This window comes from Protopterus annectens, chromosome 3.part1 (assembly GCF_019279795.1).
Source record: "Protopterus annectens isolate FY-2018-M chromosome 3.part1, PAN1.0, whole genome shotgun sequence".
NCBI lineage: Eukaryota > Metazoa > Chordata > Ceratodontiformes > Protopteridae > Protopterus > Protopterus annectens.
In genome coordinates, this window is record NC_056732.1 from 509,242,749 (window position 1) to 509,266,889 (window position 24,141).

The following is a 24,141-nucleotide window of genomic DNA, read 5'->3' on the forward strand; positions in this document are numbered from 1 at the left end:
CGATTAACAATTTAACATAGAAATTACTTACAACATATTTACAGATGAAGAACATAGTACATCAGTAGACAACTAGAATCTTTATCTGTGAAGTACATAACAAATGTAACAATGAGAAGTTCCTGCTGTATAATAAGTACTAGGCTTATGAGCATTTGAGCTTGCTATCATCAAGGTAGTTACTGGAGGTGAAAGAAAGGTAGTAGCTGGATGGGGTGGATGATATTAGAGTGGGAGTTGCAAGGGCATAGCCAGCATGTTTTTAGGTGCGCTTTTAATAAAGTTTTGAAGTTTTGAAGTAATGACCTTGTCATACCCAAGCCCAGGACCCCCTGCGGGAGTGGGGCCCTATTGGGCCAAATTGGTCCAACTGGCCTAAGACCAGCCCTCCTTTCAAAAATTAAAGGACCACTATGGGCAAATGATGAAGAAAACATATATTTTTTTATCTTGCCATGATTTACTGCACCTCCCAAAGCTGCCTGCAGCAAAATAAGTACTCATTCCTAATTGTATTTTGTTTTTACTCGTCTGCCCTCATGGGGCAGACATCATGATTCCTTTGGAAAGCTAAATATGTCCCATAATGCATAGATTGTGAGAATAAATAGCCCTACCATTTGTTGTCGGACTAGACTTCCAACCTGGAAAAAACTGCCAAGTTTGAGAGTCTGCAGCTCATGTGTCATTGACTGGTCTGCACTGAGTTTTACAAATGTTGTTCCTACTGATGTACTACACATTCTCTGAAAGAAACTTGCAAAAGTGTCAACAAATTACTTTGATAAAAAAAAACTTTTCACAAGGAGCAGTTTTGTAAGTTTCAATTCCTGGCCAGGTTACTCCTCCCATCTCCACTCCTTCAGTGGGCTACAGTCTCAATTCCAGCTTGGCTAGATTCAACTATTTAGTTAGCTTTGCATGACAACAGACATCAAAAAATCACAGCCTGGTGTGCCACTAAATCTGTTCCCTTGTATGTCTCTTCACTTCTGAATAGCATTTCCCAGGAATAAAAAACACACCAAAAAAACAAAAGACAAAACAAAAAACACACAACACACACATCAGTCCAATAGATCAATCTATCCATTTTTTTTAAATGTGCACAGTAAAATATTAAACTTGTAATGCATATTGGCTGCTGACATGGTTATCTTTACATAGTTATTCTCTTATAGCATAACCTGAACTTATGGTATTTAATGATAAATTTTACAACAGTTCTCAGTTTCTTAACAATGATCTCCCAAGCCACTAATGTGACCTAGTACTTTTTCTTACTATTGCTTTATGTAGTTTGTCTTAGTTGTATACTTGTAGCATGTTTCTCATCCTATCAGCAACAGACTCCTGGAGAAAACTTCCAAAGCAGATACTTGTATTGAACGAGTACCACCAGCTGTAGCAGTGATACCATACTCCAAAACAATGCACTCAAACATAGTACTGACAAACACAGGGGAATGTATATGAATGTATATGTCTGAATCAAGCAGTGATGAAACTGCTAGGGACTTCACTGAGCACAATTTTACTCTTAATCTCTCCATTTCATAATGGATAATATTCTCTCCACACTTACAAAGGCACACCTCCACCTTCCACAAACACAGCTACCCACACTCACACAACATACCAGTCAAATTTAAGGCTTTTCCCACCTCTCTGCGAAACACTGCTGTAATGGCTTTGGCAAACAAATGAAAACGATTGATGGGTGTTGGTTCAGGACTCCCATCCACATTTCTCAACAGTACAGATTTTTGCAGAAAGTCCAGATTTTTGTCTGTTTTTCATAACATTGCAGTTTTCTGACAAATCATTGAACACTGAAGACAGAAAATTATGACAGGCATTTGATTTTCAGACTTCATATCCTTAAGAAAATTCACTCTAATGCAAAACCTGTTTATCAACTTTCTAAGTCTGTAAGAGCAACATTTATAAATTGCCCCTATTTGGGGGCATTTCTCTGCCATTATTTATGGCCTTGTCCAGATTTCTTGTTCTATGATATTGAGAGGTATGCTTTCATCCCTTCCTACTGGAGCCAGTCCACTGACTTACACAAGTGTCTCCCCCAGCAGGGCAGCAAGCAGGTATCGGTGCAGATTTGCTTTATAGTTCTTTTATACCACACACACACACACACACACACACACACACACACACACACACACACACACACACACACACACACACACGCACACACACAATGATACATGGTTAATGTGGACAAATCTGTTTGTTCAATGTCACCAAACTTTTCTCCAGACCCAGTTTTATGACACCTGCTACCAATCCACTTGTCAGTCTGCAGCTGCAAATCTTGTTGTTCATGTTATTTCTTCTTTTCCTTGGTTTCGTTTCTCTTAATTGTAATGTTACTTTTATTCATTTTTTCCCCTGCCTCTCATATCTACCCTAATTATTACTTTTAACAAATACTTTTTCCTCTCTCTTTCTTCTCTTCCTCTCCTCCTCTTTATCCACTATTTGAACTTGCCCACTCTGACATTTGCTTTATGAGTAAATAATGAACTATCACCCTTATAATGTCAGCACATTTCAATGCTACATAATATTGTATTTAGTCTAATAATATCTGAATAAGTGAGTGGGATTTTCATGACAGCATCAAGGAAACATTTTCCTTCCTTCTGTGTTTTTTTTCTTAAGTTTTGGATTTTCCTTGGTATATTGATCGATTTTCTTAGTATATTTTATTTTTTATTTATTTTCCATTTGTTTGCCAGGTTAGTCTGACTGGACACAAGGTGACCGTTTTCAGCGGAGGCTGGGGAAGAAAAGCTCCAGATACATAGTAAACCATTATAAAAAATAATAAAAAATAAATTATACAAACATAGCTATTTTGTACAAAGAGCATAGAACATATAAAAGGAGTAAAATCAGAGTTTTACAACTGATGCAGCATACATTGGTTAGAATATTGAGAAACAATTAAACAAGATAATATACAACAAATATACAATTGCTTGAACATAAATTCAAAAAGAAGTTTACATAGACAGGGTCATAAACTAGAAAGCATAACTATATTGATTTATATTGCATTTACTACTCCAGTCGGTCTGTCCACTAGGTGGCGCTCCTCTACCTCCTACTGTACCCACTATTTGTTTCCCTCTCCTTCCGTATCTCCCCTTCTACAGACCTCTACCTCCATTCCTCTGCTCTCCCCCTCTCTACTGCCCAGAACTCTCAGCCTTCCTTTCCTTTACTCAGCCCTCCTCTACTCCCTGACTGAAGTCTCTTCCTTCTCCCTCTGTCCTTCTCCTTAGCATTCTACCCTCTAACCCAAATTCTCTGCTCATCTCAGTACCCTCCCTCCTCTCCTTCTCTTACATTCCTTACCTTCACAACTCTGATAAACTTGTTAAACTTACCTTCTAAATACTCTCTCTTTACTGATTGTCTTCTGCATTTTTCACCTCCTCTGGCTCTTCCCACTCTGTTCGCCCTTCGGGCTCACTCCGCTTCCCTACCCTGCCCCCAAATGCCACCTGCCCCCAGCACATCCACATTTATACATCACCAACTCCACCCTACATTGTTTTCCACCAATCAGACTCTTTCCCTCCTCCACCAATTCCTACTTTAATTAACCAATCTAAACCCTCCTTTCATTTCTCCAACCTCTCTCACCACTCCCACTTCTCACTACACTTAACCCTACACTCTCCTCTCCTACTTGATATCTTCCTTCCACTCCTTTCTCATTCTCTGCTAACTCACACTATTCCAACTACATCTTTTCTTCATCCCTTACCCCACCCATTCTAACATGTACTCCCAAGCTCTCAGTTCCCTCAGACTTCCCTTCTCTCTTCTCATTTTCCTTCTTCCTCTCTATCACACTACTTCTTACTGCTCAATAACTCACCCTTACCTGGCTACTACTCACACCCTCACTTTCTCCCACCCACATCCTCCTTCACTCACTCACTTCCACTCCATTTCCCCCTGCCTTATCCCAATAAACCTACTACACCTCTTCCATCCCAAAATACTCTCCTCCTCTACAAAAAGCCTCTCTCTTACATTCCACCAACCCCAAACAACTTCTTATTCTCCAAACTTAGAAGACTTAAAGTTTTCTCATATAATTTCCTAGCCTTATCTGGAGACATTCACCCTAACCCTGGCCCCTGCCTCAGTATAAGCAACTCCTTCCCCCTCCTCCCCCACTTCAAATACACCTCTCCCTCCCACTCCTTCTACTCCTAAGACCTCTCCTAGCACCCTCAAGGTCTTCACTATCAATGCCCAAAGCCTTAACAACAAACTTCACCATGTTCACGCCTGGATTAACCACAACCAACCTGACATCTTAGCCATCTCCAAGACCTGGCTAAAACCCCATATCTCTGACTCTGAAATCGTTTCTCCAGGTTTCAACATCCTCAGGAGTTACCGATTAAACAAAAAAGGTGGAGGCTCTGCTATTATCTACTCTAACCTTCTCTCCATAATCCCCCTGCAAATCTCAACCCCTCTATTAAAAAATACTGAAATAACTGCTTGTCTGCTCCAACTCAATAAACATAAAAATATCTGCTTAATTTCTTTATACATCTCCCCTGGCGACAACATCTCTACCCTAGAGAATATTCTCCACTGGGCCTCATCTGAAATAAAATATGAAACATTTATTCTAGGCGACGTCAACATTGATTGGAACAAAATCAACACACCTTCCACCACCCTAGCTATCAACCTTTTCAACTTCTCTCAATTAATCCATTCTACAACCAGGCCTAACAAAAACCACCCCGCTGGCTCCATCATAGATTGGATTTTAGTCTCCCATACAAACAAAATCTCTCTATCAGGAACTATCCCTGACTCCTTTAGTGACCATCTACCTGCCTTCATTCATCGCTCAGCTAACCCCTCTCAATTCCTACATCATTATATCCAAACTCGTAACCTTAGCAACTTCAATCCCACAATCTTCTCCAACATATTCCAAGAAATCATCTGGCAAATCCTTCAAACTCTGTCTCTCGACAATGCCATAGAACATTTTAACTCCATCTTCCTAAATACTCTTAACTCTCTAGCCCCTTAGAAATAAATGAATCAAAGCCAATTCTGCTCCTTGGCTGAACAAAGAGACTAAACAAACCATGCCACTCAGAGACAAATCTTGGAAGCTTTATCAGAAAAGCAAACAGCCTTCTGCCATGCTCCAATATACCCAACTCCACAACCAAGTAAAAAAAACTAATCATCAGAGACAAAAAAAACTACTACAACAAACTTCAGTCTACTAATCTTAACAACCCCAAACAATTCTGGAAATCTGTTAACTCTCTTCTCCATCCTGGGTCACAAAATAACCCCTGCCCTGACCCTAGTTTAACTGACAATGAACTAAGCTCACTCTTCAACACTTTTTTTACTGACTCTATAGCCAAACTAACCAAATCATTCCCTGACAACAACCCTTCCAACTTCCTAAACTCTCCTAATGACTGTCACCCTATGTTTCAACTCAAACCAGTTTCCACAACTTTCATAAAAAAGCTCTTAACCAAACTAAAACCTTGTTCCAACGCCCCTGACAACATTCCCCCCTCCTTCCTCAAACATGCAGCCGAAGGAATAGCTCTTCCAATTAGCATCCTGATTAACAGATCCTTACAAGAGTCTTACGTTCCCAAACTCTGGCATTCTGCCTACATTCTACCACTTCATAAAGGAGGTAAAAACAACTCCATTTCTAACTTCCGCCTTACAGCCCTACTCTCTCCTATATCCAAAATTCTGGAGAAATGTGTCCACTGCCAACTCTTACCCTACTTAACAGAGAATCAGCTACTTACACCCACCCAACACGGTTTCCGTCCAGGCCACAGCACCATAACTGCCCCACTTTCCTTCTTAGAAACAGTTAATCAAGCCAGAGATTCCGGACTTCTAGTATCCACTGTTCTGCTAGACCTTTCTAAACCCTTTGATACCATCTCCCATTCACACCTACTCTTCCACCTCTCCAACCTTAATCTTTCCACTAATACTCTTCCCTGGTTCTCCAGTTACCTCTCTGACAGATCCCAGGCTGTCAGATGGAAGAACTCTACCTCCTCCTTCTTACCTACTCCTACTGGCATTCCTCAGGGATCCATTCTCGTCCCCATACTGTTCAACATCTTCATAAACAACCTTCACACTGCTCTCCCTGACACTACAGTCATCCAATATGCTGATGACTCTACCTTAGTCTGTGCCGCCCCCAACTTTGCTGAACTTCTCTCTAAAACTCAAACAGCTTTTTCCATTACAGAAAACTGGATGCAGCAAAACCATCTCTCCTTCAACTCCAATAAATCCAAAATACTAATTTTCCTCCCTTCCAAAATTTCTTCCTTGGACAAAAACTATTTCAACATCCTCAGCCAATCTAACACTCCTATTGAAGTGGTCCCCTATGCCAAACTCCTTGGCATAACCATAGACGAACGTCTTAAATTTGACCTCCACATTCAACAAAACATAAAAAAAACCCACCAAAAACTAGGCATGCTCTATAGGAATAATCTATTTCTTTCCAAATCCTCCAGGCAAACCTTAGCTACCTGCTTCCTCCTACCATCTCTACTTTATGGAGCCCCTCTCCGAACTAATCTGTCTGCCTCCCTTTCCTCTAAACTTGAAGCTTGCTATAATAAAATCTCGAAATTCGCCATCAAATCCAAAAACTCAACCCACCATTGCCTCTCCCTTCAATCTTTAAACTGGCCAGAACTCCCAAACTACCTTGACTATCTCCAACTAACAACCACTCATAAATTAATATTCTACCCAGAAAAATGCCCTGCTTTATCCAACATCCTCCCCCTTACATTCCCAACCGATCTCTAAGATCTGAACACCAAAATCTAATCTCCATCCCCAGACCTAAACATCCCGCTGGCCAACAACTACTATCCTTCTCTCTAGGTAGGAAATGGAACTCTCACCCTCCTTCTCTTAGAACCATACCTAACACAGATTACTTCAAAACCCAACTTTTCTTACACCTATCCTCAAAATGGAAATGTTCTTGCTTTCACCCTACTTAATCCCAAGGTTCCCCTAGATTAAGCCCTTGTACTCCTGCACCTTTGTACACTTGAACTCTAGCTATGATTTTAGCAGGCTCTAACTTCACTGTATGGATGACAATATTGAAAAGTTAGCAAAAAAAAAAAAAATTCTACTAATTTTTAACTTTTACTGTGTTCTGTGTGAATTCTTTCAGTGTGTACATTCTATTGTAAATTTGCATTTTCAATGTTCTTACTGTGTCTATATTCTATTGTAAATATGCATTTTTACAATGTTCTTACTGTGTGTACATTTTATTGTAAATTTGAATTTGCAGTGTCTTACTATGTTTTCTTGCTGTGTGGATTATCTTTTATATTCTTCTTAAATATTGTATTGGTTGTACTGCCTTTGGAGCTTTTCTCCCCGGGCCTCCACTGAAAATGGGTTCTTCTTGGCCCAGTGGACTTCCCCGGTAATCAAACTGCAATAAAATAAATAAATGTATCTTGTTTTAATGATGGTATATGTGTATTATTGTATGTGTCATATGTGCACAAATATTTGTATTAATCTATGTATTTACAGCATATTGATAAAGTACTGGTTCACATCAGAGGCTTGAGAGGTCATTGTTAAGAAACTGAGAACTGTTGTAAAGCTTGGCATTAAATACCATAAGTTCAGGTTATATACTATAAGAGAATAACAATATAAAGATAACCATCAGCAGCCGGAATGCATTACAAACTGAATATTTTACTGTGCAATAGATTGGCCCAAACTCTGGACTGATGTGTGTACTTTGTTTTGTTTTTTTTTTTTTATTACTGGGAAATGCTATTCAGAAGTGAAGAGACATACAAGGGAACAGTATTAGTGGCACATCAGACTGTGTTTTTTTTTTATGTCTATTGTCATGCAACAAAGCTGATTAAAAAGTTGAATCTGCCCAAGCTGGAAATGTAGGAGGGGGAGATGGGAGGAATAACTTGGCCAGGAATTGAAACTTGCAAAACTGCTCCTAATTAAAAGTCTTTTTATCTCAGTAATTTGTTGACACTTTTGCAAGTTTCTTTCAGAGAATGTGTAGTACATCAATAGGAACAGCATTTGTAAAACTCAGCATACACCAGTCAATGACACATGAGCTGCAGACTCTCAAACTTGGCAGTTTTTTTCAGGTGTTCCATTCTAAATGAATGGAAGTCTAACTGACAACAAATGGTAGGGCTATTTGTTCTCAGTCTGTGCATTACATTTTGCTTTCCAAAGGAATCACATCTGCCCCCATGAGGGCAGACAAAAGTAAAAAATAAATAAAATTAGGAATGAGTACTTATTTTGCTGCAGGCAACTTTGGGAGGTGCAGTAAATCATGGCAAGATAAAAAAATATATGTTTTTTCATTGTTTGCCTGTAATGGTCCTTTAACAGTTCATATACCAATATATAATCAGTTTAAATACTAAACTCTTGAATATTTCAAACAACAAATGGAGTTTCAACACAAATTAATTAATTGCTATGTTAATCAAATTGTTAATCGCTATGTAAATCCAATGTAACTACTGTCTGTATATTTTAACTGTAGAGGTTTTCTCCCCGGGCCTCTGCTGAAAATGGACCTATGTTCAGTCGGACACTCCCGGTCAACAAATGTAAATAAATAAATAAATAAACACGCAAGATAATCATGGTTTCACATAAGAATGAGACAACACTTAGCAGGATTATGGTCACACATACTTGCTCCTGGATTCAACACCGGTCACTTGGGGTTCGTCTTTGTGAGGAAACATAGACGATCATGATCCACATCCTTGCAATAGCTTGCTGCTGTTACATAATGGGTCATTTGCAATATCAAAGGTTATGATCAGGATTCTGAATATAACCAAATTTGTTATATGCTGATGATATGAATGCCATGAAATTCAAGAGCAGAGTGAAGCAAAGCTTGAAAGATTAATCTTGACATCCATGTCAAGAGCACACAGCATGTAGTTATGATTGGGGAAACCAGCTCAGAATTCTTTGTAGTACATGCTGATGCACTGCTTACTTGATAGAGAGAAAGCAATAAAAATGTATTATTGCCCCACAGAAATGCAAAATAAAGTGTACCTCTGATGGATTTAAAGCTGTTACACATGTAAAGCTGCCCTTTTATGTGGCAATGTAAAATGTTTTACACCTTTTGGTGCTGTTCTGTAGTAGATGCTGTGTATGCACTACCATGATACTAGAGCATAACAGCTCAGAAAGGTGTGCACACACCTTTTTGACATCGGATAGATGCATAACAAAGTTGTCCTTTTTCATATTAGAGTGCAATCATTGTATTTTATGAACTGTAAAATAAAAATACTTGTTTTCTTTAACTAATTTAAATACAGTGGTGTGCAATACCATGAGCATGTTTGTGGTTCATTTAGCCCAGTCGGTGTCTTGCACATGCAACGGCATGTATATTTAAATAAATATAACAGTGAATTTTGTTATAAGGCATCATCATGCATCAATTGCACTGTGAGGCATGGGAGAAAGGCATCATCATGCATCAAGTGCACTGTGAGGCATGAGGGAAAGCCGAGCATCCACATATGAGGTATGACACCAGCTTATGATGAAGCACATCATGGGGAATATTATTCCTATTATTCAATTAATCATATAGTTTAAAAAACAGATAAATACAAGTGTCAAACATTTAACATTGTTTATAATGCACAGTAGTGTAAGAACATATATACATAATTTAGTTCATGAACTGTAGTACGAATAAACAAGAACATTACAAAATTAAAGAACTACTTTAGAAAAAAGTTAATATTACCATGCGTGTTAGAATTATATTAGGTTGCTGCTGTACAGTGCTGAAAACAATGCATCACTCAGAATGCAATAATAACACCTGCATTTTTAACACGGTATATGGATATTACATTCTGTTGCATTTAAGGTTTGACAATGTGTAGTGTATCTTTTTATGTCATGTTACAGTTAAGACAAACTCCACACTTTTGAAGCCCCATCTTTCTTTCTCAGTTAAGTTATATCAGGTACTTACATTAAAAAAACATTTTATTGAAGTATGCCTTTTAATTATTACTTTTGGGTCTGTCTCTCTTGACTGCAGTTCCCTGGACTACAATATCAGCACTTTAGTTGCAGTTTATCAGATTGAAACATCAGTACTGTAGTGACTTCGGTTTTTATGAAAGGTGGCACACAATTTAAACCTGTAGATAATTTTAATGTATGTACTATACTATATGCAAACTGTAATGGAGGTCTAAATGTAATTGTGCTGCACAGTTAATGTGAGAAGGAATATATTTTAGCCAATGTGGATGTAATGATATTTATAAATGGAATGGTTTGAGGATAATAACCATTTAGGAATAACACTATGGTTTGAGTCATGAAACATCTTTCTGGGCTGAGAATGAAATCATTTTTAAATGCTGCAATGTGTGTATTTAATATGCAAAAGTACTAAAAATATGTCAAAGTACAAACAAATGCAGAGAAAGAATTCTTTTGAAGCATTGTCAGAATCAATAATATGAAAAAAAAATATCAGCTCTCATTTAGGATTCGAACAAAACATTTCCAGCATTCCACGATGACATTATTGCCCTTAACCCAGCAAGAGTTTCTGGACAGATAGATGCATAGAACTGAACAGATTATATCAGCTCTCATTTGAAACCGGAACCCAAGACCACCAGCATATTGTGCAGGTGTTGCTGGACCAACAAGAACCACTGGACAAACAGGTATAAAGTTTTCCCTTAAAATCTTTTCCTTTTAACTGGGCAACCTCCCAGCATGGTGAGTTCAAATTGTAAACACACACACACACAGAAAGTCCACTGCTTAGGCAATTTTAGAATCACAGAAGTGAAAGGATAATCTCAGTTCTTGATTTGGACTCAAACCCATGATCTCCAGAATATTTTGCTGGTTTGACTGCTACTGGAGCAACAAAAGCCTCTTGGTGGACAGGTATTGAGTTTTCACTTAAGAGCATTATCCTTTCATCTAAGAAGCCTTGGCATGGGGAAGAAAGTCAGATTACAAACACACACAAATGCATGCACAAGTACAGAAAAAGCTCTCTGCTTTGGCACGGGTAGAATCACAAAAATGAAAGGATAATAGTAGTTCTCATTTAGGACTTGAACCCAGGACCTCCAGCATACTGTGCTGGTGTCACTGTCACTGGATAAACCATGGCCTTTGGGCAGACAGGTGTTGGGTTTTCCCTTAAGAACTTTTTCCTTTGAGATATATGCCAATGATGCACAACTAGTGAGTGGGGGTGCTGGGTTGCATGGTAGTGTGCCAAAAGATACTTAGCTATTATTAATATTCAGAAAATATGCATCCATAGTTGCTGAAGTGAAAGAATGGACAAATATGCTGTGCAATTAGGATTCCAATATGAGTGCTACTTTCAGGTGGTCTAATACAGAATATTACAACTGCAAAACAGGAACTTTGTTGAACAGGTTTAAAAATCTGTTTTTGTCCATTGACCATACCTCTCAACCTCTTAGAGAAAGAAATCTGGACAAAGCCATAAAGAATGGGAGTCAAAGGCCCCAAAATAGTGTTATTTTTTAAATATTGATCTTACAAACTTTGACAGACTTACAGGTTTTGCATTAGCATGACTTTTCTGAAGGGTATGAAGTCTGAAACTCAAATGTCTGTCATTATTTTTCTGACTTCAACCCTCAAGGAAACCACAGCTTTATGAAAAACAGACTAAAAATATGAGGCAAAAAATGGACTTTGTACGAAAAAATTGTACAGTTGAGAGGTATTACTAAATAACACATAATAAGGTGTTCTTTAGCATAGGATATTAACACATCTTGAGGTGCATATTGATGCATGAAATGAAGCTACAAGTCATATACCCCAAAGATTTGACATTACCTTACAATAAAGATACTGGTGTATATTTCAATTATAAACTGATTCCACAGTATAAAAATAGTGCTATAGGAATTTAATTTTCAATTATTGCAGTAGGCAATATCACAGTAGCTAAGCACAAACCAGTGTTTGAAGATATTCATTTACTAATTTTACTGAGCATGTCAAAATCTTCCTTTACATCTTAAATTTACATTTATTGCCAGAAGCACCTGATTATTTGGAACAAGAAAAGTGTGTAATCTTCCATCTGTGCTACACAGTGGCCCATCATTATGTTTCTATGTGTCTTTATGGTCTGAGTTAAGCTTTGTGGCAAAGTTAAACTGATATACCTCTTCACTTTGAAATAATTTCCCCTTCTTTGGCTCTCAATCAAAATGCTACAGAATAACCACAAAGCACATACAAATGAAGCAAAGCTGCTCCAGACAAAATACAAAATACTAAGATCCAAGCATCCAAAAAATTAATTATGTTTTACAGAAAAGACATTAAAATATAAGAAATAATATACAGAGACACCCACAGCTCAGCTTCCACTTGCTCTCATCATTTGTATTCCAGTGAAGTGAGGGCAACTAGAAATGATTCCTCAGTATGATCTGTGCCCTTAATTTTTTTAAACATACGACAGCAATGTTTATTGTTGTTATAAACTAAAATAGTCTAACCAAATCAGTTTACCGGTTATATTACTGAGGCATGGGGACTAGAGCCCCGCACAACACCCAGGCCAAATTTGACAAAATGCTTTGTGCAATACGGGGACCAACTCAAGCCACTGGTTAAGGGTTGCCACCTTTTCAAATCCCCAAAGTGGGACATTTTTGGTACAGACTTCAGATTTTCCAGACCAAAACATACCCACGACCAGTACAAAGGACAGAACTTCACTTTTTTGCCTAAATAAAAGCTTATTCTTGTAGCATTTTAGTTACTTATTCTGTTTCCTACAACATTTAGGTGTTTCAGATACAGAATAACTGTTTTTATGCAACTATTACATAAAATATAGGAAATAACTTTGTCCTAAAATCTCAGGACATTTGCCATTTTTACAATATTTTGGCAGGACACAACTGCCCAAAGAGGGATTGTCCCTCGCAAAGTGGGACAGGTGGTAACCCTACCACTGGTAGGTGAGCTCTTATTCCCACAATGGTCATACAACTATCTTCTGGGATCACAAAATTTTGTGGGGAAGGAAATTTAGAGGACTCGTAATCTTCACAATCACTTAACTTCCGTAAATACTGATGTCGCCCCCTCTCCAACAATTCCTTTCAGCACAGTTGCCAAGAAGCACTGCCCCAAAAGGGCAAATGATCTGAAAACAAAACTTATTTATTATGGTGATAACTGGCCTCTGTGCGGCTTTCTTCTGACAGCTTGGGCCCTTCTGCAAGCACTGTGCTTACATCCCCGCTGTCTGAGTTGCAGTGCTCCTTTTCATTTGTTAGCTATAACCATTATCGTCATCACTTTACCCATAGCAACGCACATCCAGTTATCAGCAGGCTACAAAAAGAGACAATCGCATTCCCAAGCGACTTCTTGCTTTTCGGAACAAGTTATACTACAACAGTTTTCATCTATGTCCTTATATTTACGGAGAGCCTCCGCTGAAAACGGAAAAAAAATATCCAGCCGGACTTTCCCGACAGACAAAAGTCAACAAATGAGTAAGTAAATGAACGAATGAATACATAAACAAACAAGAAGCCCACACGTATTTACTCCAGTAACTGTCATGTCAGGACTCATCAAACACTTACTGCATTGTTAGTAACTCACAGCATATGTGAGTAGCCCATTTCACAAGCTATTCGCCCTCGTCTGGCTTCAGCTCAGCTGAAGAGCCCCTCTATTACTTGTAGCAACAGCTGGAATTACAAATGAGACCCCCATATTGTACCAACCGGATGGCGGTATGGTTTATGGCTGCATGCCATTAAGAAATAGTTTAATTTCCACTTGTACGCCACTTACTGTAGCCCAAATCTGTCGCATAATTAACAAGCTTGCTCCTTAGAACAATATAAGTGAGTTGCGTAACTAATGAAGAAAATTATGACATTCCTAGTTTCCGTAAGTAAAACGCATGTTTTCCCAACGGAACGAGGCAGTGCAGAAGCATTCATTACTTTGTAGTACCTAGGTTTGCCACCTTTTCAGATCGCAGTGGAGCCTGTCTTAATAAAAACTGAGCTTTTGTTGGATACACCGCACCCTCACTTAATACAATTGGCTTATGATCCCTTTATTTCTAGTAACGGTTGTGTAATACAGACGTAAGTTTGAGTAGTGTTTCGGGTAGTTTAAGGAGTTTAGAGGCAATACAGTTGCTTATAACTTTCTGTGGGCAGTTAAACTATTAAGGTATGTGCTTTGTTATTTAAATGTATTTATTTATTCATTCATTTATTGCAGGACGCAACTATCCAAGTCAGGTAACAGGTAGTCACTATGAAACGGGAGGACACTTTCCCAGTAAGCAAAGGACAGCATGGCACGGCAGACATTAATTGTGAACGGAACACCGTCGCAGGACACATTCGCAGGTAAGAGGAATTAGGGACTTCGATAACCTACCTGAGGCAAATCTTTTTAAGCTAGGAATGGAAACCAAACCAATGAACACTCAAGGGAGGACTTGCAAAGTAAGCGCAGATGGCACCACCACACTCCAGCCTAGAATCAAACCGGAGTCCTGCGCAACCTGCCATAAACACAGATTTAAATAAATTCATGTCAGAGTGCTAAAGCATCGTTTTCAAAACAATTGCTGAATTTGTCCAGCTTAGGAAAATCAAATTAGCATTCTACAAAGCTAAGCTGTGTTGTATTAAAATGAAAAGTCAAGCCAAGCGCATCGGCTGAAGGTCGTGCTTGTGGTGCATAATGAATTCTTTCCACAGAACTAAATGACTTCATAAACTTTCCAGCTATCTAAAGTGCCTTCCACTAAGAGTTTCACCCTTCAGCTTCCACTTAGCTTGATACAAACAGTTGCCACGTGTGTTGTTGTGGCGGTCTGTATTCAATTCCAAGCCACATTTATACGAACTGACCCTTCCATGTGTGAAAGTAACTCTTCTCTCAGACATCAGAAGGACCTGCACGAAAGAGCACTTCATCAGCAGCCGTTCTCTGAACCTTTTCACTTTCTAACGCACTCTACCTGAAAAACTTTTACCGTTCAAATAGTGCAGGGTTGCCGACTTTTGCACCACAGCTACACACCAATTCCCGGCTGCATTAAACTAGTCAGAAAATTAAAAATTCTTGTGCTTATATGATGCTAACGTACTTCCATGTGTTGTAATTTTTGAACAGTACCTGGATGCCTTCTTCACCCCACCCACTACCGTCTGATCACCTTTTTCTGTTAAGCTCTTCTTTTTGTCAGCACATCACTGCAAAGATCGCCACCAGCACTATGTAGCAATGTTTGGAAACAATTCCTTTATTTAAGGTGAAAAGTCCCTGTGAACTCACCTGCAGAATTCTGACAAACATTACAGTCCAGGGCAAGAACCGCCACATCACTGGAACCCAGTATTAAATGCATTGAATCAAAACTTGGAGGCTTTTAAACACAATCACCACCACAGAGGGAGCTGGTAGGAATCCTAAACTGATGTTTTTCGGATTGTTTCATCTGACCTTTTTCCTTTACTCTCTTGGATTGTATTAAAGACAGATGTGACGTCAGAAGGAAGGACAGACCCCTTGCATTTTTAATTCAGGCGACGCGCTGTTCAATTCCCACCTTCAGTACACTCCCTGCATAGCTAAGCAGAGTGAGTGTATCCATTCGTAAAGACCCAACTGAATGGGAAATTCTTTGTCTGTGTCCCTTTAGGGTACAAAAGAAATATGTGCCTTTTCTGTTTTTACAGTATGTGTTCCAACAAATATTTAACCTCTGCATTCCAGCTGCATTGCCGATACAGAGCTCAAGGCAATACTAGCCTAGGACTGTGAACGGTTAATGGTGAAAACTGTGCTTTCTTTTTGTTTGAAATTAGCATTTTGAAACTGTTTAACGTAGCTGCTTTATTTACGTTTTATCTGTAATGTATCTACAAGCCACAGTTTTGTAAAGAAAGAAAGGAATGAGTGCATTAATAGCTTTTCCAGAACAGTTACTAGAATGACTTTTTTTTAAAAAAATTCAGTAACGTTGTTGCAGTTACTGCTTTAGTTTATTTTAGTTGGACATAGTTCAGATAGGTTTATACTGGGTCGCCAGACACCTTATGTAAACGATATTGTACAATGTGGATTAGGGTTGCCACCTTTCCAAATGCCCAAAGTGGAACATCTATGCTACAAACATCAGATTTTGCAGGGCAAAAATACCCACGGCCAGTACAAAGGACAGAACTTCATTTTTTTGCCTGAATAAAAGTCTATTCTTGTAGCATTTTAGTTCCTTATTCTGTTTCTTATAACATTTAGGTGTTTCAGATACAGAATAACTGTTTTATGCAACTATGACATAAAATATAGAAAATAATTTTGTCCTAAAATCTCAGGACATTTGCCGTTTTTTCACATTTTTTGCAGGACACAACTGCCCAAAGAGGGACTGTCCCTCGCAAAGTGGGACAGGTGGTAACCCTAATGTGGATCCGTGCACATCTCCTTTAACAGGTATTTTAACCGGTAATCTATGTATTTTATTCTAGATTTGAATGTAACATAAACTGAAAGGAATGCATTTCTATAGTATCTTTCTTCAGAATAAGATGGTACAACAGAGTTCAGATTTTACTTGCAAAGTAATTAACTTGATTAGTAATAATTGTGTATCCTTACTCAACACAATATTACATAAAATAGAAAGAAATGCACCAAACAACACTGTTTTAAGGAAAACTCATTTAAGGGAGGGACACATACCACTCAAATATACCTCATTATGAGGAATGTTCCTCATTTTAGGTATTAAAATTTCCTCATTTGGGTATTAAAAATCCATGTTTCTCAAAGTTCCACACTGAATGTCACACATTCAATGTTAGGAAATTTTAAACTGATATCCATAGTAATTAGTACTGAATCTCATTCATTCATCAAAAAAACTTTTGGTAAGTATAAGGTAACACATTTTAACCATCCTGTGACCTTTCTAGTTTAAGTTGTTAGTATGCTATTAGAAGGTGTTCCACATTTTGCCCATTTGTTCCACATAATGGGAGACAATGTTCCTCATTTTTGGGGGTGGAAGGTTGAGAGCTATGGAGGGACATTTTAAAGAAAACAGAGGGACATCACAGTGGTGCTGTCTTGGAACACTTGGTTTGACCTTTAATTCATAGCTTGGATACCCTCTGTCTGTAGTCTGCAAGATCCCCTGTGCCATATGCATTTTGCTAGGAGGTCCTATTACCTGTAACATATATACTCATTTGTTTATTTATCTCATTTGTTAACTGGTAACACCCAACTGGGAAAGTCCATTTCAGTGAAGTTCCTAGGAGAAACATTCCTAATCAGCACAAGACAATTCATCTTCTCAGAAATACTCAACATTACAATACATCATAAACAAGTTAAAAACAAGACATCATATGCAGCCAGGAGCATTTAAAAATAATCTAATCAAATATTTTTTTTCACCCTCCAGCTAACCATTGACTCCACTGGTGCCTCTTCTCATCCATTCCATATACACGGGGCTCTCATAACTGCCCCAGGTTTACTCTGAGCCATGCTGAGGGCCTGTGAGGAGACTGGGACATCCCAGTACAATGTGATAGTACTACTGTGGTTTTCTATTTATGCTTTAGTTTCCCTTTTCCCTGTATGCTTCACTGTTGACATCTGATGGGTGGCCATATAATGGGGACATGCTGGTGTATCATCCTGCCATTGTAACAACTCAGCCAATGTCCTCCACCCTTTCCCACTAAGACAGTGTCCACCTCTGTATCTCCAGCCTCCACCAGAGATCAAATATGTGGATAATTCAGGGGAGTGCCCTCCCCTTCAAGCATGGGCATGCCCTTCCTTTTCTGCCAGTGCCTCATAAACCTGAGCTGCTAACTGAGCCCAGGTTTCATGGACCATAATTAGGACTTTATCTTTGTATGCCACAGCATTGACATGGACAAAGTAATCCTATAGTGAATTACTTTGAACATATCCACATTTAGCATCACTCATATCAAGTCTTAGCACCTATGACACATTCATATTATTGGAGAGTTGTGGGGGTGTTTCTGTATTTATCTCCACCCCATCATCCTATGCTAAATGTCACATATCAATAACCCAGAACATCAATAGGGCCTTTGATACTCAACATGACCATAATCATATTATTGAAATCTACAGGTCCTCTTCTTTGTCCCCTCCTGATCATGAAATATATTAAAATCAGTTAAAGAGCATAGCAATTAAACCTAATTTCCTGCTTATGCATGACTTTAACTACCTGTCCATCAAGTGTCATTTCTACATATCCTTTAATAAACATGCCCAAAGATTCCTAAACTTTGTTATTGCCAGCCACCTAAACCAAATTGTCCCTTACTTCATCAGTGGTTCAAATCTTATTGACCTTGTCTTTATAAGTATCTTCCCAACATATAACCCAATGTTCATCTCCTCTTTCTTTGTTAAGTCTAAGAGTTATTTTCTCTGACAGGCCCGGATCACTGAATTAAAGCAAACCTCTAATGTTCTATTGACCATATGGAAAAGTTCTGATATATGCATTGCTCCAATGACCTCATTGTTAGAGACATTTCGTATGCCACTGACTTCTCCTCATACTTAAGTAGTTGTGATGTATGGCATTGGATGGTGTGACACCCCTGCACTGGCCCAGTAATCAAGGAGCCTCAATCCTCACTACAAACACCAGTGAGGGATGTGCACATTGGGAGAATGACAAGTACACACACCGTAAAGTACAATTTCCCTTAAGAGCACACAGAAATCACAGTCAGTCTGGGGCTGGTTTCTCCATCTCTCTCCTGATCCCCAATAAGACTCCCCACTGGCACAACTATAGGGTTAAGATGTCAACTGAGTGGTCAAGCCAAAACCTCCAGCATCCTCTCTGTCCAACCAGTGCTTTGTGTCTCTGCCCAAGTAGCTCACACACATACACACACACACACACACACACACACACACACACACACACACACGCACACACACACACACACACTTTAAGATTTGATTTATATACAAACACACAGACACTCCCTGGGAAGACTGGCACAGGTTCACTAGCTATGTCCCCTTCTGCCCAGACTATAATTTAGAAATCATTGCCACCAACCACCCTTCATCACCTAATTTAAGGCCCTTCCCAAAGGGGTGACCAATTCTATTGTGTAATGTTACTAATGTTACTATTATCCAAATAGTGTGACCAACAGCAAGGCTATTTAAGAGTGACCTGTACAGTGTCACCAGATACATGCAAGTACCCAAAGAGCTTAAATATCTTTAAACAAACCAGCTACAATTAAAAGGTTTCAATAATAAATAATAAAATCACAAGACAATACTCAATAAATCAATACAATGACAACAGAGTTCAGAATCACAGGAAATATTTTAAAACAACATTGCAGGACATCTAAACTAATCTTACTAAGTTTCTATCTATCTCTAAGAGAAATCACTGTAATCTAAGTTTTACTTACAGAGCTAGACAAGTGCTGATGAGAGGATGTTGTCAGATCCAAAGACAAATACAAAATGCACAAACTCATTCGCTGAGATAGTTTTTAGGTTACTATCAAACATTTCTGCTGGGTTGTCTTAGATTGCATCATTCTTTGTCACCTCTCTGTCAAAATACTCATTTTTCAGAAGTTTGCCTGGAACTGGAAGTTGTAAAACAGTTAAACACTTTTACCTTTGAAACTTGTAATTATTTCTGTTTTCAGACAATATAAAAAACCCTAGCTCTAGATATCCTGTCTCTTTGCATTAAGTGACTTTATAGCACAGTCGTAAACAATTTCAACTTATTTTCTTAGATTTTTGTAAGTTAACTCTGTATGTTCCAATTTTGTTCCATGAAAATATACATTTGCATATTCATATAGTTTATACACATTTCAGTTCTTTTCCAGCAGGGTACACTGTGATTACATTCTTGAAGCTCAGTACATAACATACAGTTTAACACACACTTCTACACCAGTAGGTTAATATAGACATAAAAAGAAGTTATTTACTTACCATAACATTCCATGTGAGTTGCTCATCTCACCTTCATTCTTACAGATGGGTTCAGAGACGATCCCTGGCTCCGAGTCGGCCTACTACAAAGCTCGAGGTCTTCAGGCAGCTTGAGGCCAGGTCCCTATCCCATGATGCACCTAGAGTTACCTCAGATCTTGTTTGCTGCGTATAATAATACCATGTGTCATTCTATCACTCTTTAAGAGAAAGCCATAGAAGGGTTGAGCAACCAGGAAGAATCTAGTATCTCGGTCCTCAAAAAACCTTGGAGGGGGTAGGAGGGTGGGAAGTAAGAATGAAGGCGAGATGAACAACTCACATGGAATGTTATGGTAAGTACATAACTTCTTTATGTGAAGTTGTTCTATCTCGCCGTTCATTCTTACAGATGGGTGGCATCCCAAGCACCATCTTTCTGGGGTGGCTCACGAGAGTACGTTTTTCAGGACAGAGTAGACCCAAAAGAAGCCCTGTCCCTGGAGGCCCTGTCAACTTTGTAATGAGTGATAAAGGTATGAGGTCTTGACCAAGTGGCTGCTGCACAAATGTTGTCTATAGGAAGTCTAGCAGAAAAGGCAGAGGATGTAGACACTGCTCTGGTAGAATGAGCCTTAGTTTTGTGTTGTAAGGGCATATTAGCAGCTGAATAAACAAATGTGATACAATCGGATAACCACTTAAACAGTTGTTTTTGCCACTGGCATACCTATTCTGGAATCTGAAAAGGAAACAAAAAGTTGTTCTGATTTCCTAAACTGTTTTGTTCTGTCCAAGTAAAATCTGAGTTGTCTATGAACATCAAGCTTGTGCAGCATATACTCTACATTATTGGAGTGTTTGGGTAGAACACTGGCAAATCAGTAATTTGGTTAAGATTAGCTTCAGTACAAACTTTAGGCAAAAAGGAGGGATTAGTTCATAGTGAGAATCTGTCAGCATGGAAAATCAAATAAGGAGACTCTATGGACAAGGCTTGAAGTTCCGACACTCTGCAGGCAGAAGTGATAGCTACTAAAAAGATAGTCTGCCATGACCAATATTTCAAATTGCATGAGGAAGCTTGAAAGGAGGGAGAATAATGTGAGAAAGCATAAAATTTAGATTCCATGGGGTATAAGGGGATTTCACAGGTGGTCTGAGATGAAAAGTCCCTTTGAGAAAGGCTTCGGATAGTTTGTGTGACATTATGTTCAGTCCTTCAAATCTAAGGTGAAAATTAGAGATAGCAGCAAGCTGAACCCAAACTGTTGCTGCTGCAGCTCCTTTGTTAAAAATTATGGTCAAGAACTCTAATATAGAGGCCATAGGGGCTAGGTAGGGATTAATGTTGTTTTGAGAGGCCCATATAGAACATTTTTTCCATTTGCTAAGGTATAGCTTCCTTGTAGAGGATTTATGAGAATATATTAGAATATGCTGTATTTTATTAAAAAGGTTATGGAACCTGGCTATGTTGGGAATTGGAGCAGCCAAGCTGTCAGCTTCAGGGACTGAAGAGAGGGATGAAGTTCCCCCTGATGAGTGCATCAGAAGATCTGGAACTGGGCCAGAATCCAAGGGTCCTCCACTTGATGAAGTCGAAGGAAGGGGAACCAAATCTCATGAGGCCAGTGAGGGGCTATTAGAATGATGGTCCTTCCCAGGGCTTTTGCTTTCTGTAGTTTTTGGGTATCAAGGGAATTGGTGGGACTGCATAGAGGAGACCCAGAGGCTAATTGTGTATGAGTGTGTCCCTTGGGGCTTCTCCCAGAGGGGGAATCAGGGCAAAGTAGCTTCAGCATTTTGTGTTCATGTGGTTGGTGAAAAGGTCACAGCAAGGCTGGCCCCACCTGCAAAATATCCTGTCCGCTATTTCTTTCTTGAGGGACCACTTGTGAGGCAACAAAATTGCTCTGCTCAGCTTGCCTGCTATCAAGTTGAATTTCCTCGGGATGTGCGTTGCTAACAGAAAGCACTGGGTGGATGTAGCCCATTGCCATATTCTTAGGGCCTCATGACAAAGTGGATAGGACCTGGTTCCTCCTTGTTTGCTCAAGTACCAGACAACTGACATGTTTTCCGTCTGAATCGCAATTGTTCCCAGAGGAAGAGAGTCCTGGAAGTACTGCAACACTAAGAGTACTGCTCTCATCTCCAGAATATTGATATGCCGATGTGTCTCCTGATTGGTCCATGTGCCTTGGGCTGTTCTTCACTGAAAATGACCCCCACCCTATCAGGGAAGTGTCTGTGGTCACTGTGGCCACTGGTGGGGGTAGAACAAAAGGACGACCTATCGTAACATGAGGAGAGGTCAACCACCACTGGAGATCCTTTTTGCATGTGTTTGTAATCAATATAAGATGAGACATTGGGAGCTCTTGGTAAGACCATTGAGTGAACAACAGCCATTGCAGAATCCACATGTGCATTCAACCCAATGGTATGGCTAATATTGCAGCTGCCATCTTACCTAACAATTTTAGTACTTCTGATGCTGGAGCCTTGTTTTTGGATATGATATTGTGGACCTGCTGATGGAGTATAAAGACTCTTTCTGCTGGAAGTCTCAAAGTGGTGGTTGTGGTGGTGTCCAATTCTGCTCCAATAAAAAAGTTATGTTACGATGGTAATAGGCAGATTTTTCTGAGTTTATTGTAATGCCCACTGCGGAGTGAAAGAGTGGTGTCCCTGGCTTGTATGAGCTTATGCCTGATGGTGGCAGTGAGGAGCCTATTGTCTAGGTACGGAAACACCTGGAATCCCAAATGTCTCAGGTGAGACATTACCACTAACATACATTTGGTGAACACTCTGGGGGCTGTAGTGAGACCAAAGGGCAGGGCTCAAAACTGGTAATGACTGGCTCTCAGCCGGAAGTGCAGATGATCCCTGGATGGTTTGGCCATTTTTATGTGGTAGTACGCATCCTGAAGATCTATCGAGCACATCCAATTGTCTTTCCCTAAAAAGGGAAGTGTCGACTGAAGCGTGACCATCTGGAACTTCTATTTCTTGACAGATTTGTTTAGTCTGCTGAGGTCCAAAATAGGTCTCCAGTCCCATGTCTTTTTTGGAACTAAAAAGAATCTTGAGTAAGTTCCCGATCCTATCAGGTCTGCTGGGACTGGTTGGATGACTATTTTTCTTAGCAATGTTTGGACCTCCATAGTTGCCTGTTCCCTGTAACTGGGTGGAATGTCCAGACTTTTTCTTGTCAGTGGAGGGGGTGTGATGAAAGAAATGAAATATCCTCTGGAAATGATACTTTGTACCCAGTTGTCATTTTTTATTTTGAGCCAAGCATCTGGATACAAAGATAAGCGATTCCAGACTGCCTCCAGAGTTGGACGGTCGGGCCTCCTTTCAGGAGCACTGGTAGGGCTTCCCAAAGCACTGATCTCTGTGGCCTTGGTTTTGTGGACCCCCCTCAGCTGTGAGGGTGGCATCTTCCATAATTGCCCCCTCCTCTGCCCCTGTAGGGGGGTCCACCACATGTGTCCTGAAAGGCTCCTTGGGCTTCATGAAACCACATCTTTCCTCCCCTTTGACCCTTGGGGTAGGGTCTGGTAGAGGTGGAAAAATGGACTCCGACAGCAGACAGAGTCTTTCCTTCCTGTTCACACCTGGTCAAAGTTTCCTTAACTTTGGGCCCGAAAAGGGACGAGCCATCAAAAGGGGTGTTGACAAAGGATGACTTAAAGGGCTCCATGAAGGAACACAAGTGGATCCAGGAGTGTCTTCTAAGAGCAATTCCTGTACCCACTGCTCTGCTTGTTCAATCAGCTGCATATGAAATGAGGCACATGGACGGGTTTACTATGGAATTGAGGGTAGCAAGCTGGGAGGCAACTTTATCTGAAGCTCCTGCAGCTACTGTGCCCTGAAGAGTATCTCCATGCTCTTTTAGGAGATCTCTTTGCAGTCTAG

The 24,141-nt window shown here is 39.6% G+C and overlaps 1 protein-coding gene across 2 annotated transcripts in view; it reads right to left on the reverse strand.

The window, feature by feature from the left end:
- The window catches only part of CCN4 (cellular communication network factor 4), a 442,762-nt gene extending 426,672 nt beyond the window's left edge, over positions 1-16,090 (reverse strand). For both annotated transcript variants that reach the window (XM_044066943.1, XM_044066942.1), the window contains exon 1: positions 15,514-16,090. Coding sequence is in view for 1 of the 2 variants with exons in the window: in XM_044066942.1 (XP_043922877.1) it covers positions 15,514-15,561 (48 nt within the window). In the remaining variant the exon portion in view is untranslated. The remainder of the gene's footprint in view (positions 1-15,513) is intronic.
- Between the last annotated feature and the right edge of the window lie 8,051 nt (positions 16,091-24,141).